Below are 19592 nucleotides of genomic sequence, written 5' to 3' on the forward strand. Positions count from 1 at the left end.
ATGTTATAGAAGTTCATCGCTTCAAAAAGCATAATCAACATAGAAATGCTTTTTGATTCCACAAACGCTATTATATTGGGTTTCATGACCCAAGAACACAACGAAGCCATGTAAAATTTGCAGGCAAAAGGGTAGGTCCCGCCGTTAAAGGCAGTCTCAGACATTCAAACAAATCCAATCACATTCATCCTTACAAAACTTTTGTGATGGCCATTATGCAACACAGACCATGCATGCACCCAAACACACCAACAGAGTTTTCTCGCCCCCCCTTTCACCCTTTTTGAAGACATTACTTACTAAAGCATCCCAAGCATCCATCAAAAGGTAGGTTGCAAGAGATATATGACAAAACAAAATCCGTTGTGAATAGGCAATGAAGGTTAAAAAGATTAACCGAAATAACAAAAGAAAAAATAATAATAGTAAGAATGGAGCAAAATCACAAGAAAATATAAGGGTAAAAAAGGAAAAAACAATGGGCTAAGTCCTAACTTGCTGTTTCTGATTCTGCAGCTTTCTAGATCAGCACCTGGCTTTTGTTGTGATTTGATTTGAACATCTCAACCAACATATGTATCTTTATTCTTGCTTCCTCCTTTGTTCCTCTTTTCCTTGCTGGTTTCTGAGGAAGACACCAAATCTATGCTAAACAATTTTTCTTGCAGTAACAATCAATACCTTTCTCATGTGAGTTTCACTTTCACTCCCTCTGTCTCTGGGTGAGATTCATGCTAGAAGTAATCAAGAATATCAATACATAATCTTCACAAAAATAATTAGACCTTAAAAAAATTCAGAATTTTGGATTTTTGCTAGCCCGGTGGTCCCTTCCCATGACTACTTCCTTCATCATCACTGAATGTGAGTCGTCTTCTCTTTGTCATTGCAGCAGAAGAAGTAACTCGAGAGCTCTCTGTCATCTCAATTGGCGTATGGGTGTCGCTTTTGGTATTCTCCTCGTATAATCTTTGAATTAGATTGTAGTACTCAAATACATCTTTCTGTGAAGAAGAAAAAACCAAAAAAAAAAAAAGGCTAAAAGTTAATTCACAGTTTCATATTAGCTAAAATATGTTTTGGTATAAGTTTTTTTAAAAAAATAAACACAGAACTTACAGATTCTAGAAGCCTATGTTGTGGAATTGAACTCATCTTCAACTCCACCGCGTCTCTCGTTAATTGTTGATCCATTGCCACCAAAGTAGCTGCCACAGCAATAACTGATGGTTTGTGATCCATTAAATTGACCTCTGCACAAGGGGACAAATAATGCTAAATGCATGTGGAAATATGACACATTGAAAAAAATTGGTCAAAAAGTTCATTTAAAAGACAAAAAAGATTGAAAGGAAATTCCAGTGCTCATGGTTCACCTTTCATTGTGGTGAAGATGAGTTGCATGGTCTTGTAAAAAATAGGACTTGGCGGGGATTCTTTGCAGAACTTTGTGATGAAATAGGAAAGAAAATCAAAGGGAGTTATGATACCCATTTCCCACTCCAACGTGCTGAGTACCAAAAGCTCCATTTTCTGAATCACTTTTCCCTCAAAGGAATAATCATCCAATTTGAACTCTGATAGCCCTGGCACATTGCATTCCTCCATCTTTGCAGCCAGAGAGAGGCATGCAATTGACAGCAACCGAATTGCCCAACTCTTTTCACTCTGCACAAAACGGGGCATTAAGCCAAAAGGGTAAGTAAGGAATAATTAAGATCAATGAAGAGTGATCAAAGATTCAATGTTGCCATTAATTAGAAGATTAACATAACATTTGGGCTTACATCAATGGAACGTCTGGAAAGAAATCGATCGAAGTATGTGACTGACAAATAGGCCGTTTCGAAGCGAAAACCCAATGTTGCTCTTGTCTAATGAACAACAAAATTAAAAAGGAAAAAGAAAACATAAAATCAAGATCGATTTTCTTATGGCAGTTTCATTAATGGAAGCTCAATGGAAAGTACAAGAAAGAATGGGTCGTTGGACTAACTTTGAGAATCCAATTGATTGCTTCCACGCGTGCGCGTTTCACCCAGTCCCCAAACACCATACTTTCGTCCCTTTTGAACCCAAGAACGATCTCTCTCTCGATCAAAATTCCCACACGTTCATCCTCCGAAACCCCACAATCATGCTGTGATCCTGCGAATTGGTATTCTAACTCTTCACCTCCTTCTTTCAAACACGTTTCGTTTTCATGGCACAGAAGGCTGGACGAAAGATCATCATCCATTTGAAAGGAAAAAAAAAAGATTTTCGAAAAGAGATTCGGCTACCCAATTGAACAACAATGCGAAAAAAGTCGTCTCTGAAGTGTTTTATGTGATATATGATTAAGCCACTTAACCAAAGAGTTTAGAATTAAGGAAGATGAGGCTATGAAGAGTTTAGGTGGAAATCGTAGAGCTGTTGTAGCGGTTACCGTTTGGGAACATTGATTATGTTGTCTTGGGTTAGTGAGAAAAAGGCGAGATTTTAGTTCCGAGGAAGTGAGTGAGTGTGTGAGTGTGTTGTTGTTGTTATGTTTCGGTGTTCAAGGTGTGATGTTGGGTTGGGTGAGTGTTGAGGATGATGAGGTTTTGATTTCAGTTTGACCCATAAAGTCTTTGCGTTTTGAGTACTACTGTCTCACTCACGCGATCTTTATGGCGCGTGGAACTTAACTCATCATGGGTCGGGTCGGGTCGGGTTAACCCGTGAGTGGGTCTATGAAGTGGGCCGGGCTTTTAATACATAGGCATGCCGGAGGGTCCGGAAATCGTGACCCTGATGGCTTGACCAGTCAAACATGGCCATTTCTGTTTCAACAAATAAGAACTTTCCTGTTCCACGAGATCCATCCATCATCCATAGCAACAGACTAATAAAGTGCCAAATTTCGTACAGTATACGCATTACTTATGATTCAGTCAAAAAATTTAAATACATACACGGAGAATAATCCTAGTAAAAGATGATGGTCAAACATAGTATAACTACCTTTAAATGTTTTATTTAGCTACCTTTTTTAAACCGTATTTATTATAATTGGAAAAGAATATTTAATAAATCTTTGAATTTTAGGATTTTTTTTAAACTTACAAGCAAAAACTAAATAAATAATTGGAAAAGAATGTTTAATAAATCTTTGAATTTTAGGATTTTTTTTAAACTTACAAGCAAAAACTAAATAAAGGAGAAAATAAGGCTACGTTTGTTTATCGATTACAAAGGGTTAAATTTATACTATAAAAAAATATTAAATTTATTTGTAAGTCCATAAATTATTTTTTAATTTTTAATCAGGTTTTGAAACTATCTTTTTATTACATCTATGAACTTGTATTTCATTTTTAATTAGATTTTTCTCTCTAATTATTGTTATACAAAAATAACTTCACTGACTTGCTTAGTTCCTTAATCCAGTATCATCATCTTTATAATTTTACACTAAGTCTTCACATTTCTTCTGGTAAGGTCAATATGCTTACATTTACAAGTTCTATATTTAGTGTTATCAGTCGGGTTCTTCAACCAATAATTTCATCTTTATAGATCCATTAGACTCTAAACTTCCTTGGACTTCACCCTACAACAACTTATGGCAATCTCACCCAAGTGACTTAAATAATTAATTTTTTGGTGATAATAGTTAGACAAAAAGACCCAATTAAAAAACTAACACAAGTTCAAAAATGAAGGATTCAATTAAAAAAACAGTTTAAGAAATTTAAAATTATCAGATATTTCAAGAATTTACAAATTAATTTAACCTTTTCAAACATAGTTATTTATTGTTTTAAATTTTGTTTGTTTTTTAAAAGTATTTGACCACTTAAAATGCTTCTATTTTTTAAAAGACCTAATTATATTTTTAGTCTTACAAATTTTTGGAATTTTTTTTTTAGTTTTTTAAATTGAAAATTTGCATTTTCTACTCCTCAAATTCATGATGTAAATAAGAATATTTTTTATTTTTTTATAAAAAAAACTTCTTTCATTCCTCTTCCCTCCAAATTGGGAAGGAATATAAGATTAGAGTGCCCAAATGATTTTTTTCTTTTTCTGAATTTTTCCTTCTCTTCCGAATTTGTCCTCTTACTTTCCTTCAAAATACTCCGGTCACCCGTTTTACCACTCATAAGTATTTTGCAGCAAATTGAAGTCAGAAAACTTATCTTGGATTTTACTCATTTAATAAGTGGACTCTAATGGGTGGGTAGTTTAAAATGTGTGGGCAGATGGCACGAAATCCTGATATCCCACTATAATTAAATTCCAAAGTATTTCCGCATTCTAATTAATGTGGTTTGTTCAGTCTAATAAACAATAAAAAGAAGGAAGAATACTGCTTTTTTTGTTTTTCTTTTTGAGTAAAAAATATTCGTCAATTAGCATGCCTAAAAAAAATTGCATCATTTGCTTGCCAGTAAATTAACTTTTCAAAATTTATTCACATTTAATAGTAGGGACGGATGCTCGCCGTCAAAATTTGTAACGTCTTTTAAAATTCATATATTTCTTTTGGTACATATTAAAATTCATATAAAGTATACTTTGGCACCCTGAGGAAAAAAAGAATAGAAAATGAAAAACTTATTTTTGGTCCCCTCTAAACCAAATGCTACCTCAGCCATTGTTCAGGATGCAGTCGGCATGTTTAAAATAAGATTACTCTTTAAAAAAAATACATGGGAAAAAATATAGAAGGTTTATGAATAATTTGATAAAAAAAAATCGTTGTAAATTAAAAAATGTCATTTGTAATTTTATTAATTTGATATTATAGAAATAAAATTGAAATATTATAAAAATATCCATTAAATTTTATAAAATTAAATAAGAATAAAAATATAATCGAATGGTCTTTATTTTTATATATTTCAACTATATATCATGTTAATGTTAATGATGAAATATTAATTAATATTAAATAAATTGTCATTAATAAAATTTTAATATATGTTTAGTGAAATATAATTTATATGATAAAAACTTTCAAATAATTTTTTATAATAATTAATCACTAAAAAAGTTATTATATATATATATATATATATATATATATATATATATATATATATATATATGTGTGTGTGTGTCGGACTGAAAACATAGGTTTGCCATGTCTCATTTAAATTCAATTTTTTATTTAAAAATAAAGGACAGTAAAAAAATATTTAAACTGTTATAAAATATGAATTTATAAGATTTGAAAGAAAAATATACATTTTTTAGATTTTAAAGGATTTAATGAACTTAAAAAAATCAAAATTATTGATAAAGATTTATTAATTAATTTTTCTCACCTAACACTTTAAATAAAATTCATCTTATACAAAAAATTCTAAACATGTTATGTAACAAATTAGTTTTTTCTAACATATTTACAAACACAATAAATTTATTCTCTTTTAATCGTTAATTATATAAAACATATCTTATATATTATTTCTACACTCTTTTTTCATATATTTCACTTAAAACAAATAACCCAACATATCATTTTGGACTAATTTGTTTAAGCATATTTTTTATTTTTTTTTATAAAAAAAAGCTTATATTTCTATCAATTTTATTTCTTTCCTCCAAACCAAACACAGCATTAACCTTAAGTATAGTTGAAAGGGTAAAAATTTAATTATTCATAAAAAAATAGAGTGAAGTTTTCACTCTTTCAAATAAACATTTTTAATATCTCATTTTGAATGGATTGAATTGGTCCATTTAAGCTGCCAAACAGATTAAATTGAGTTGTAACTTTTAATTCACTTTCAAAATAAATTCAACTCAACTCAACTTGCTTTTTGAACATATCAAATACGAGTTTGGATCAATATGTTGTGTCGTCTTTCTATTTGGTTTTAAAAAAATATTGTAATTCACCAAGAGTACATATATGTTGTAGCCATTTTGGTAATTTGAGCAAATTTCCTTCCTAATCTATATCATAATATCATATAGTTAAGAAAATTTCCTTGCAACTAAACGAACTTTATATTGTCCAACTAATGCATCATAACAACAGGACTGTTTGCTGCCTAAGATTTATATTTACTAAATATTTGTTTCTTTGATGATTAAAAAGTGAAATAAAGTTTATAGAGAAATGCTTTTAAAGGGGAAAACTTTATGCTACATTTCATTTAAGAAAGTGAAAGGAAGGAAGGGGAGTGGAAATTAGAAAATACATGTGATGATCTTTTAAGATTGTTATTTTGATAAGAAAGAAAATAAAATAAAATAATTTATTTTTCCTTTTTTTCGATCGTGTAGAAAATGAGAAGAAAATTTAAAAAAATACAAAATAACATAAATACCTCAAATGAAGGATGAAATATAATATAAATAAGAATATTTTGTCATTATATTAAAATAAAACACTCTTTCTTCCATTTTTGGAAGAAAGACAAAAATAACATGCATGGAATCCACTTGCAACCATCTATATACTTCTTCTTTTGATCTCTCAACCAAACAAAGAAAGGTTTGATCTTTCAACCAAACAAAGACAGGATTAAGAATTTGAACAAGTTTCTTCCTTCCTAAATCCACCCTCCACTTTTATGCTACCAAACAAAGCCTGATCAGTTTTATAAATAAAAATTAACCCCGCTCTAAAATTGCGAAGAAATCTTTGTTAAAAAGTTTCAAATTATTGCTCTCGTTGTGTGTTAAAATGCAAGTTATAATTAAATACAGTATATAACATGTTCTGCTCAAAGAGAACTTGCATATAATGAATTCGTAGAGATGCCTTGGGTTTAGCAATGTACCATGTTGCCTGCCCTACCTTGGGTTTATCAACGTGTAACACGTGTTCATATTGGATTTACTCTACTGGCATCCCATATTTATTTGTAACTTTCAGATCGCATCCACCAAAAATAATTCATATTTAATTTGGTTGGTCTTCGTCAAAAGCTTGAAATGTATGCATTTGCACCCTCTCTCTATATATTTAATCCCTTGATTGTGCGTTTATTATTTTTGGGTATAGATTTAGTGTTAGCAAAATATTTTGTATTTAACTAATGAACCAGTACTCTAGCTAGCCGCTTTGATTATAGCTAGCCAATTCATGAGAAGTAATATATGATCAAGTTAATTAACTAACATTTATGTGTCATGGTGAAAAATTAAACAAGTGGTAGAGAGAGATGGATGTTATAGGAATCGTGCATGCAATGCAATGCAGCGAACTGGATCGATCCAGGAATTAAAATTGTTACCCAGAGGTTGGAGGAATAATTTATTGATGAGAAACTACCAGGGAGAAAGGTCCATGCATTCCCATAATACCGAACTTTGTGAAATGTCATGGCTAAGTTTGTGTCCCCGTGAGTGGGGCTTAGTTCCACTTAACTACAAAACTTAATTATGAAAGTCTTCCCCCTCTGCGCAAAACGTACTGCGCTCTGCTCATGCTATGTAATGTTGCTATCCCTCTTCGTCTCTTTCCCAGCTCTTACTGTAAAAACGATATTATCAACATCCACATGCATTTTGTTCCCAGCCCGCAAGCAGTGCAAAGAAAACGATAAATTCAAAGTATGCCTTTTTATTTCAATTTTTTTTCGACACAGCTAGCTAAGATGGTTGGGTACCCATTGATGTTATGTTATATGATAAGCTTTTTCCGCAGTTAATGACAATAAAGTCTTTCTGCAATGTTTAACGTGCCCTCACTTTTCTTTGTTCTTTTTTCAAATACACAGCTGGAAACTAAATACGTCTAAAATGGAGACATATCATAATCATACATATGTGCAAAATTAAATGGTTTTACATTCAGCTAGCCTCCCAACCACAATAGATAGTGCATGCCAACTCAAGTCTTACCATTTGAAAAAAAGAAACGCGAAAACTAAATCTTTCTAGCTTTTTCTAACTAGACGTGGATTCATCAATAACCAAATACTTGTTAGCAGACTGAAGTTCATCACTTCATAACAGTGATGAATCCAGAATTATTATTTAGTGGAAGCAAAATATAATCTAATATTTTTTCAGACAAAAGATATTATAAAGTCTATTAAAAGAGTATTGGAAAAATTTAAAATAAGAAAAAATTATAGGATAAATTGAATAAAATTAATATCAATTTATTTTTTCCGGTGTCTTTTTCAATTTTTTACATTTATCTTTTTAAAATAATTTTCTAATGGAAATAACACCTATTTTTTATATGGATAAAAAATATTTATTTGATATATTAAGTAAAAAAATTTACTTAGAGGGGACAATTGTCCCATTACTTTCTACATAGATCTGTCCATGCTTCATAAGAGGAGTCTTCAAATCAAAGTGGACCCGTGAGAGTGAGAGTATTTTTTTAAAAGGCAGGGAGAGTGAAGAAACAAATATATATATATATATATATATATATATATATATATATATATATATATATATATATATATATATATATATATAAAGGCTTTTTTTGTCACCATAACATCAATACAAATATACAAAATATCTATTAAATTTGTTGATGATTAGTATTCTTCGGATCTGCTGGTCACCTTTTATGAAATTTCTATTTTAAATATATATTTTTATCCTCAAAAGTTAAATTTGAAATTTTACTTAAAGATATCAAATTCAAATTTATTCAGATCAATAATTTATTGGTAAAGAGATATGCTGATAATATTATTTTTAGTTATTGCAATATCTTCAAAAAAATTTGTCGTGTTTAAGTGTACACTGCAAATAAATTTTTTTAAAATTTATAATTATTTTTTAGTAGAACTAATAGAAATGAGTATGTTAATATAGAGATTATAAACTTATGTTTATCGGTGTAATATATATTAATAGTGTAATGTCTTGATAGCGTAATATTGAATTTTATATTAATAAAATTGTTTATTAATTAAAATATAATATGTTATTGTTTAATATTGATCTGGGATGTTTATAGTGAATTCTAATTTTGTTTAGATTATATATATGCACCCACACTACTAAATGCATACACATTGTAGGGTAAGGTACATTTTTTTTGGAAGGGAAAGTGTAATTTTATACATATGCATGTAATGTAAAAGAAATAGAAGAGATTACAAAAACTGTACAAGATGTACAGAATAAACCCCCATATAATACCAAAAAATCGCCCACAAGAACCCATTTCATGACAGTGTAAAGGTACATACAGGACTACGAAAAAAACTACATCAACTTAATTTATTATTTACTTAGTTTCATAATGCATTTTTAACAACTAAGGCCCCAAAACACCTAAAGTAGTGCAAATATTAACTTATTATAATATATCTCTAGTTGTTCACAAATCTTTCTCACTTGGGATCATTTCCCCTTAAGTCACCAACGATTATATATATATATATATATATATATATATATATATATAATCAACGGGACAGTTCATTAATGTCTCATTTTGGACTATAATAATTTGAGTGAAAGGGAAGACTAATTAAGACAAGCAACAACAGATGGGTATGGGTTTGAAGTATTTGATGAAGAAACTTGTGGAAGGCAAAAATAGCTTGAGAGAGCAGAGAAGGGGACAGTTAAGTTATACTATATGTCACGCGCATTATTATTTCTGAATTCTGATCCCAATTATATTATGAATAATAGCCTAGCATTATTGTCGTAGTAGTTAAGAATATTGCGGCTAGGTTTCTTCACTCTTTGAATCCGTCTAAAGTGTAAACATATTTGTTTACATTAGATTTAGTCTATTCACGAAACCTTTACTTCTTTAACTAGTTAACAAATTTCTGCTCGAAAGTATCTAAAAAAACTAATTTCTGCTCGATATATAATACGATGAAGAATGCTGATTTATAAGTCAACGTCTAATAAGTCCACATTTTTATTCAATACTCAACAAGAATAATTAAAATCCTTAATGATACACACCTGCCAAAATCTCTCTCTATATATATGGACAGGTGTTTGCAATGTATATATCTTGATGACCTGTTTCCATCGGTCGATAGACTGTTGCATTATGTAAGTAGGGATTTACCGGTAACCTAGCTGAACAAGTTTTGGACAAGACATAAATTATTGATGAGATATACTTTTAGTCTCCTTACTCTCCCGTTGTTTATTTATTACAAATTGATTTTGATGCTTGTCGGTGATAGCTGATTAATAATATGTTAAAAAGGAGTTAAATTACTAATTACTAGCTTTAACTTAAGGTTTTTGATAAATTACCCTTCGAGATTATTCACTATTTATTTGGTTTTAAGCACTTAGCAAGTCGCATTTTTAAAAAAATATATAACGATGTCATGTCACACTTGATGTTAACAAGTAAAAAGTGAATGATAGAAATCATAAATCATAATTTAGCGAAGGCACCCAATAGTGAAGCAACATCACATTCAAGTAGGTCATATCATATATGCCTAGCCTGATATATTATATGAAGTGATCGTGCAGAGCATAGAGGTGATATGGCAGTATCGATGGATAGTGAAGCTAAGAAGATTAACGTACGCATTGAAAAGGAAAGCCTGACGCAAAAACACTTGGGACATATGTATATGGGACTCAGGACATGTCTGTAAGTCACCCTTATAAAAGGAAATGTTAGGTACGGATTCATGGGGCAGCATATATCGATTTCCCAACCTTACCTCCCTCATCCATTCAATTTTCCCTTCATTTACTCCAATTACGCTTTTTCGACCCATTCATTTCACCTTTTTTTCCCTTCAATTATCTCATGCTACATATTGCTAATCTTTGATTAGAAAAACTAAATAATTCATCGTATTCTTTAATTGGTGGCAAAGTAAATTAATTGATCTCAAGAAGTGATCCCGGTAAAGGATAAGTTATTTGACTACAGTAATACCAGAAATAATACTTATAAATTATAAGGTTGAAGAATTAATGAAAAAGATAGAGATTGTGAATTTGAATATTTTTTATTGACAAAAATTAATAAATTATCAATTAATATTGGTCAATAAAAAAAATAATGATATGAGGGAATTTTTAGAAATTAAGGTAGAGCATTGAAGGCTTACATGCATAGCTTAGTTAATCATCTACATAGCTATCTAGTTGATGATGAGGCAGAGATGAGCACACGCATCGCTTATATGTACAATAAAGGGAAATAAAATCATAGTAGACAGAACTCAGAAGTGAAATTTGTGAAGTGGCTACATGTCACTCTTCTATTTTATATTTATTTAAATATGTACGTCGTGCACTAAAAAGAATTCTTCTCTTTTATTGAAATTAATTATTTTACAGAAGCATACTAGGGTTTCGGGCAGATATTCATGTATTCTACTCTGCACAAAAAGAGGATCAGAAGCCCAAAACAAACAACTCAATTTCGAACTACTCTGTCACATTGCAAAAAATTCACATTAATTTGCCCTCATTGTCTGGTCAATGACACTGGTTGTACTATTTCATAAAAAATAAAACAGATCAGATAATGATATATGTACTATTGATTCACCAAATTATGAGAGATATCCAGATCGAGGGTGGTAAAAGCATGCATTAGTCAATATATAATCACTTTAATTCGTATCACTTTCTAGATTATACACGTACGTACCATAAAAAAGCATGCTGTATTTTAATCACTTTAATTTGTATCAATTTCTAGATTATATCTATATGGTCCTTATATACGGAAGTATATATAGAAGTTATTCCTATAATTACAACTACTGATTTTTTTTTTCTAGATTATAAATATGCTTCAGAAAAAACAATTTTGTATTAGTGATATAGAATTATTATGATTGATAAAATTATTTCTTAATATTTAATACAATTACATATCCATAAGTTGGATAGTTACTACAGCTGATTTTATATATCCAAATTAAACTACATTGATGACTATACTAATTAATAATAATGTCACCAAACTATTGCACAAAAATAAATTATCAAGATGGGGAGAGAGAATATAAAAAATAATAGAGGGTAAATTAGGATTGAAGGTAGCATATATGGAGGTTGGTGAATGAGGGATGTAGAATTGAAGGTGGAAAGAGCTGTCATGCAGGGGGTAAAAGTAAAATCTCAATGATGTGTAGGTACTGAATTTTGTTTTAGGGCCGCGAGGGCGAGGGAGGAGGGGGATGATTGTGTTGTGGTGGGTGCCTTATAAATTTTCTGACACACAAACCCCAAAGCCACTAACTCCCATACCAATTCTTTAAACAAAAGTGTCTGTTCATATTACCTTGCATATGTTTTTCACAGGGTCCTCAGAGAAGAGGAGTTTGGTATTCATTCCCAAATCCCGATGCTTTGACTGTCACTATCCCTTTCTATTGCTATTCAAATTTCCCACTCCCAAAACCCACCGGGCAGTGTGCTCACATGCCAATTTTTGCAACCACCATCACTTCCCCCTCCAAATCCAACACCCGGGCCTTCACATTTTAACGTGTTTGCATGTTTTGTAGCACCACAAAACAACAACTTTGTGACAACAGCATCCATCCCAAACGATTAGGGTTTATTGAACACAGATAAGAAGAGCAAACCCCATACCATATGATTTACTTATCGTTCATGGACCCGTATCATGCACCATCATTGTTTCTCTACCTGGCTGCAACTCTTTTTCCGCCCAAATGTTACTTTCATTCAATCAAAATAGTATATAATATTTAGTGAGAAAATGTAATTAAGGTGTGCACAGTTTGTTTTCTTTTTCTTTTTCTTTTTAGTTGATATGTAATAAAAAGTCACCCTGTATTTTTTGTTTAACTTTTTACTCTCTCTTTTTTTTTTTTGAAAGAAATGTTGAATGTAATAACATCTTTTTTTTTCACTAAATCATTACGATAATATAAACAAAATAAGAATAATATGATATCTTTCTTCCCACTCTTTTTTCACTTCAAATGGATTTTACACTAACACGAGAATATTAACCCTTAAAGGATCAAACAACTAATTTTAGTTATTTTTTAACTATGGTATCAATATATTCCTACAAACATTGAATTTTTATTATTATTATCAGACTAATTATCAATTTGAAACTTAAACATATTTACAATTCTTGACTCCTACCTAATGATGTGTTATGTGCGAATATGTTCTGCGGCTATGTGTGCCTGATTTAAATTGTCGATGAAAAATGAATAATCAAATTAAATGCATATTCTCAATTGGAAAGTCCTCCCTTATAGACATGGACAACACATGTTCCGCTCCTTCCGTCAATGCTCTCCTACAAAAGCCATGAAAAGCACTCCAATTTCTTGTTTTGGGTCAGTTATTTTCCCTTTGCCACGTGGAATGCCCACAAGCATCAGGGACGGATCACTCAGAGGCTTCAAGAGGAATAATGCCCATGCGCCCAATTGACGAGGAAAACCCAACGAGAATATACAACGAGGCCCAACGCAAGAGGTCCAAAAGCCCAATATCAGATGTTTGATAGTATTAAATAGGAAAAGTATTAAAATAACACATGTCTAACTTCTGTACAAAAAATAAGGAGTTTTCTTTTACAGTAGTATGTTACAAATGTTGGTTGCGGATTAATATCAATTAATAATTATTATATTATTTTTTATTTTTATTTTTAATTGACAATTATAGATATATATGATCATTTTTTAGAGGTAAAGATATGATCATTATCATATAAAAATTACGAATATATTAAATGAGAATGAGAATATGATAAGATTAAATAACTCATTAAGAGATTCTTATCTATTGCTAGGTTATTATAAATTTATTATTCTATTAAGCAATTTTTTTACCACTCTCTTAAACAATTATCTAAAATGGACAAGAAGCTCTCAAGTGAAATTAAAGGTTTATCATGTTAAGTGACTCTCATGTCTAACATGTGTTGGATGCTCCTAAGTCCTAACAAACAATTTTGTCTAAAACCCTCGAATGGTTTATCCAAACCTTCAGAACAATTCCAAGAAGGCAAGAATGGTCTTTCCTTACAAAAGCGTATAGAAAATTGGTGAAACTCAGGAGGATGTATAGCCGAATCATCAAATTCAAGGACCAAACGGCAAGGCAATCAAGGTAGACAAGACAACATTGTCACGTCACGTGTTCCACAGCCGCGGAAGCGAGTAATGCGATAGATCCAAGCCACGTGTCACAAGTCGTAAGGGGCAAAAATTATAAAATTACGGCTACAAATGCGCCACGCAACCATAAACCCACCGTATTCACATAATAGTACTAAAAATGACTTCATAAAACCTAATCAAAGCCTCGTTTTATTTATGTCCCGGTTTTATTTTTTTAGGGTTCCATCCCATCTATTCTATCTATTTAGATAAAACACGAAATCCCAATCTTAATCGCAAGCAATTCCTCTCTCTGAGAGAAGCTCTCGAAATTCTTCTGATACTCGTAGAATTTTAATGGCTTGTTCATCATCCGATTCAAAAAAACCAGTGACGTCGCTGTTGTTCTTTTCCTTCCTAATTCCGATACCTTCCGATTCTCTTTCCGCCCTACGCATACTCGATACTTGTTCATCTCTCTCTTTCTCAAATTCCGATTCCTTTTTGTAGCATACACACCGTACTAGCCCAACTAACAAACCAAACAAAACCGTTACCATGGGAAAACGTAAGCTCCTCAATTCCTAGGGTTTCCGCGATTATCGATCCAACTCAATTGAATTTTCTGTTTGTTTCATTCATTAATTAATTGTTTTTTGTGCTGTCATCAGGTAATTCTCAACGTAAAAGTGCTGCGATGTTCGATAGTGATGACGATAGTAGCGTGACTTCGTCGTCAACTGCTCGTTCTGATTTGATGTCGGTGTCTGGGGCTGAAGATGTTCAATTTGTTCAAGATTCCTTGCTCGACCAAGCTCTCGACGCATTAGATGAGAAAAGGTACTTTGGTATAGACATTATTCAAATTAAATTAACATTGAGGATGGAGCTTAAGGGGTTTTCTTATACGTTTTTTTTTTAAATTTATGAAGGGGTTCCACGAGGGAGAAAGCTTTGTCATCGATCATTGACGCTTTCAATAGCAACATGCAGCATGAGTTTGTGGAGAAGAAGTAAGCTTTTATCGTTATTTTCTTTAACTTGTTTCGTTTGCTATTGTTTTTTAGAATTTAATTGAAGTTCACTTACACTTCCATCCAATCACAACTTGTCAGATAATTTGTTGACTTTTATAATAACAATCTAAAAGTCAATTAAAGATGATTTTAATTGGTTGACAGAGTAAAAAAAATCATGACAGTTTAACTCTTGTTTTTATTGTAAAAGACAGATAAACTATTTTAGTTTGCTTTGCTAAACACAACATCGCGTGAGATCAACTTGGATATGTGTGTTCCAAACTTCCAATTATGATCCTTCTTTTTAAGATTTTGTTGCTGGCACTATTTATAAATTAACTTGCAATTTTACCTTACTATCTATGTATGATCACACTTGTATTTATTTGTCACTCTAAAGTGATTATTATCATAACCTTGAGGTGCTTTCTTTAATCAGATTTGCTACCTTACTACATCAATGTCTTGCTTCAATAAAAAAGGGATCCAAAAAGGCATCTGCTAAGGAGATAGCTTTGGCATCTCATGCCATTGGTAAGACTTTGATTAACTTGTGAATGTTTGATATTGACTTCATTTAATTGAATATTTAATGTCAGTCGTTTGTTAGGTTGTTTGGCCTTGACTGTCGGATGCGGTGACAATGCCCGTGAGATATTTGAAGAATCCATTCGTCCTTTGGATGAATCTCTCACATCTAGGATAGATGTTTCAAAGACACCATCAGTAAGTAGGAGTTGGAAATACTTGTATTCAAACTTCTTGTGATTCTTTACAGTCTTTAACACTGAATAATGCCATTAATGTTTACAGTTACTGGAGTGTTTGGCTATAATCACTTTTGTTGGAGGGAATGATCAAGAAGAAACAGAACGATCAATGGACATAATGTGGCGAGTGATTAATCCCAAATTAGGTTCTAATGTAGGTATCTGTTTCAAATATATAAATTTTTATTTTATTTGCTAATCATTGCTTCGTAGTAAGATTGACTCCTGATAATAGTTGTGTTAAATTAAGTAAAATGACAATAACTTTTTTTCCCTATGTTTAGGTAGTTGCTGTCAAACCTCCTGCTTCATTAATTGCCAATGTGGTGTCTGCATGGTCTTTTCTCCTCTCTACTGTGAGCAATTTGAAGCTAAATTCAAAAAACTGGCAGAAGTAAGAAGTCTGTCCTTTTGCATCTATTTATCATTTAATTCTACACCCATGCATCTTGTTAGATGCTACTGAGCTAAATTATTTTGCTCATAATATGATGTGGAATCACTTTAATCCAGTGTTTTAAATCCTGGATAGCGTTGCATTGCAGCCGGCCCAAAAAACATTATAGGGGGATAACTGCTATTCTAAATTCTTTTATTTAGTTTATATAATGTATGCTATATGCTTATACTCAAAATTCATGACATTCAATTAATAATAAAAACTCATAGCTGTCTTAAAAATATACACAAGTAAATACCACCTAAAATCAAATGCGAGTTTCCTGTATGTTGCCGTAACTGAGAACAAAAGGCAGCAATCTCTAACAGACCCAGTCTCTGGAGAGTAGAGAAACTGGAAACCAGTTGCCAAAGAAACCACAAACCAGTCACCGTAGAAGAGAAAACAGAGGCAGAGAAACCTGTCACCACTCACCAGTGAGAAACCAGTAGCCAGAGAAGATAAACCAATCACTGAAGAAGAGAAATCAGTTGCCAGAGACATTGTGCACAAAAATGAGGGGGTTTGGTCAAGAGAAAGTGAGAAACAGCAACTTTTTGATTGATTTTATAAGCAAAATATTGTTTTAGAAATTGGAATCCCCAAAATAGGCCCCCAAACAATCCCTTATGTTAGTGTTTAGAGGCCATTTTTGGAATCAAGAGATGTTTGCTGTGGCTGCCATTTTGTATGCAATGGCCATTACACTGAACTGCTGTGTAATTGCTACCCCTGTAGCATAGTGGATCTATTTAAAACCCTCCTTTAACCGTTTCCTAGACTCCGGAACTTGTTGATGCTTTTGTTGTTTGTCATTATAGAAAATAGCCAAGAGAGGAGGAAAAGCCTGCATATAATTTTTGCATGAGTGAAAGACAAAAATGTGCTGTTCAAAACGTGCAACCCATCTTTAATTAAGAAAAATGGATATATTAGTTGAATTTAAATATTTTCTAGCTACTCTGGACTTGAACTTTGAATTAAAACAGTTGAGAAAATTTGATATTTAAATTTTCAACCCTTGAGAAAATTTCGATCTTAATGGCCAACCATCATGCCTACTGCTATTTTGATTTTGTTGATTCTACCACTATTTTTTCATGAATTGTTTAGGTATTTCATTTTCTTATTTTTAGTAATTTTATGGTACTTATGATGTAAGTAGAATTATAGTAATATAGTCCCAGTAGGATATTTTATTATACATGATTAATTATTTTAATTTAAATTATATCTATGTTTTATTTGCAGTGACAATATATATCCTTATTATAGAGAATTGTATTCCATTTAGCAATGCCTGGGATCCAACTTACTATTTTGTTGTTGATGCAGTTCAATATCCTATTTATCTAGTCTTCTAGACAAGGAAGATAGGTCTGTACGAATTGCTGCTGGTGAAGCACTAGCTCTAATTTTTGAAATTGGAGTTATAGATAAATTTTCTGCTGAGTTAGACAGTGCAAGTGATACAACGCAAGGGAGTAAACCACTTGAAAGCTACATATTTTTACAAGGATTGAAAGGAAAGGTGATAAATCAATGCAAAAATCTTTCTACAGAGGCTGGTGGAAAAGGTTCTGCAAAGAAAGATCTTAATAGTCAGAGGAACTTGTTTCGAGATATCTTGGATTTTTTTGAGGTATTCTTTTACTACTACTGTTATTATTATTTGAGAATGAAAAATGTATTGCTCATGAAGCTGAAGCTTCTGTACTGATCTTACCTTTTGATACTAGTATGGTTACTCCCCGGATATTTCAATGAAGATTGGTGGTGATTCCCTGCAGGCATCATCATGGTCTGAAATGATGCAGGTTTTTCTCATGTGCTTTCTTTATATATACTGGCAGAAATCTCTTTTTATTTCAGCATTTTGACATCTAGATTTTTGCAGTTGAATTTTATCAAGCATTTTCTTGGGGGAGGATTCATCAAGCATATGCAGGTTGGCTTTCTCTGGCTTTTTTCTTTGGCATGCATCTGGTTATTGTATAATCTTGAGGTCATGTTTACCCCTTCTTTTCCTCTTCTCCCTTGGCAAACAGGAAAATGAGTTCCTACATGAAGTCTTTGGTTTCTCACCGAAGAGAAAGTATCTTAATACCAACGAACACAGAATGTCTGGTGGTGAAAAGGTAAGCTGTCCATGATTGTGCTCAATTATCTTGACTTTGTGCACATGACTTTCTTCTTTCGTTTCCCCCCCTCCCCTCACTTGTTATCATGCACTGACCTGCTCCATTCCCTCCACCTGCAGAGAATGTTTAAGTCTCCAAATTCGTTTTTGAACAAGGCTAGGACGCAATCACTTAATAAGCAGCGGATATTATCTGAGGTTGGCATTCTTACCATATGAAAGAACGTTTCCTTCCCGTTGAAATACTTGACTTGATAATAGGTTACTTGAATACAATTGAAATGTACACAATTATGACAAATTTTCCTTCAAAAACTAATGGGTAGAATGTACCATGTGTCTGTGTTTGCACCCGCGTAACTTAGGCTCTGGATGTCATGGTTGTCTTGTGCTTAGTTGGTTGTTCTTGCAATTAACCTATGATTATTATTATTATTATTATTATTATTATTATTATTATTATTATTATTTTGCCAATTGCCATTTACGTAATTATACGGTATGTTGTGGCCTTTCTTTAATCGGCATACCTATACTGTATCGATGCTTAGTTTTTTTTTTTCTTTTGTTAAATGAACAGGGCAGAAACTTCGGCCACTACGCTGTCGGTGTGGTTGACGAGGAGGCATGAATTTGACTGGAACAACAATAATTATGTCTCAATTAGAGATTCAATCTTTCATTTCATGTACAACATTCATATATTTTATCAGTGTTTATACTTTTGGTCTTGTTACTTTTATCAATTATACAGTATATTCCCATGACATGGGATTTATAATATGAATGGCAAATAGATACTAATAAGAACGGATTTCATTTGGTTCGAAATGTTTATTTTTCAAGGTTATGCGCAGGGTTTGAAGAGTTATTAAATGACTTTGAAATATGTTATTATATTTGTGGATAGTCTGAAATAGTTCAGACCAAATAAGAAAGAGTGGTTGTTTTAGTTTAAAAATAAGTAAAGATAAATAAAAATATGTAGACAATGTAGTTACTTTAAAATTAGCAGTGCGTGACTTCTAAGTCCAACTTTAGGGGTATCTAACTATCTAAGTAAGCACTTTTCAATTTTTATGGTTCATGAGACTTAAATAAATAGACTAGTCCCTATTGTAGCCCGTGTCCAAATTATGAGTTGATAATCATTTAGAAGGAATTGATGATCCTTCTAAATATTGTACTCCCTCATCCTTGATACAAGACATCATT

General features: G+C 31.9%; 2 protein-coding genes across 3 annotated transcripts; one reads left to right on the forward strand and one right to left on the reverse strand.

Moving 5' to 3' along the window:
* Positions 1–134: 134 nt before the first annotated feature.
* Positions 135–2589, reverse strand: LOC114414768 (cyclin-D5-1-like). 2 transcript variants are annotated; one of them, XM_028379169.1, is made up of 5 exons: positions 1997–2588; positions 1788–1874; positions 1377–1668; positions 1120–1253; positions 135–1004 (listed from the first exon to the last, which is right to left on the reverse strand). In XM_028379169.1, exons 1-5 carry the CDS (start codon positions 2237–2239, stop codon positions 816–818), a joined length of 945 nt encoding a protein of 314 aa, XP_028234970.1. In that variant the 5' UTR covers positions 2240–2588; the 3' UTR covers positions 135–815. The 2 variants fall into 2 exon arrangements, with proteins under 2 accessions (XP_028234970.1, XP_028234971.1); XM_028379170.1 differs by lacking the exon at positions 1788–1874 and having other exon boundaries at positions 1997–2589.
* Positions 2590–14208: 11619 nt separating this feature from the next.
* On the forward strand, positions 14209–19222 carry LOC114414769 (interferon-related developmental regulator 1-like). The gene is made up of 13 exons (XM_028379171.1): positions 14209–14577; positions 14681–14849; positions 14942–15022; positions 15468–15562; positions 15639–15754; positions 15842–15952; positions 16083–16192; positions 17573–17879; positions 17977–18054; positions 18135–18185; positions 18286–18375; positions 18498–18575; positions 18958–19222. Exons 1-13 carry the CDS (start codon positions 14568–14570, stop codon positions 19006–19008), a joined length of 1347 nt encoding a protein of 448 aa, XP_028234972.1. The 5' UTR covers positions 14209–14567; the 3' UTR covers positions 19009–19222.
* The last annotated feature ends 370 nt before the right edge of the window (positions 19223–19592 follow it).

The sequence above is a fragment of the Glycine soja genome, chromosome 6, assembly GCF_004193775.1.
Source record: "Glycine soja cultivar W05 chromosome 6, ASM419377v2, whole genome shotgun sequence".
Classification (NCBI taxonomy): domain Eukaryota; kingdom Viridiplantae; phylum Streptophyta; class Magnoliopsida; order Fabales; family Fabaceae; genus Glycine; species Glycine soja.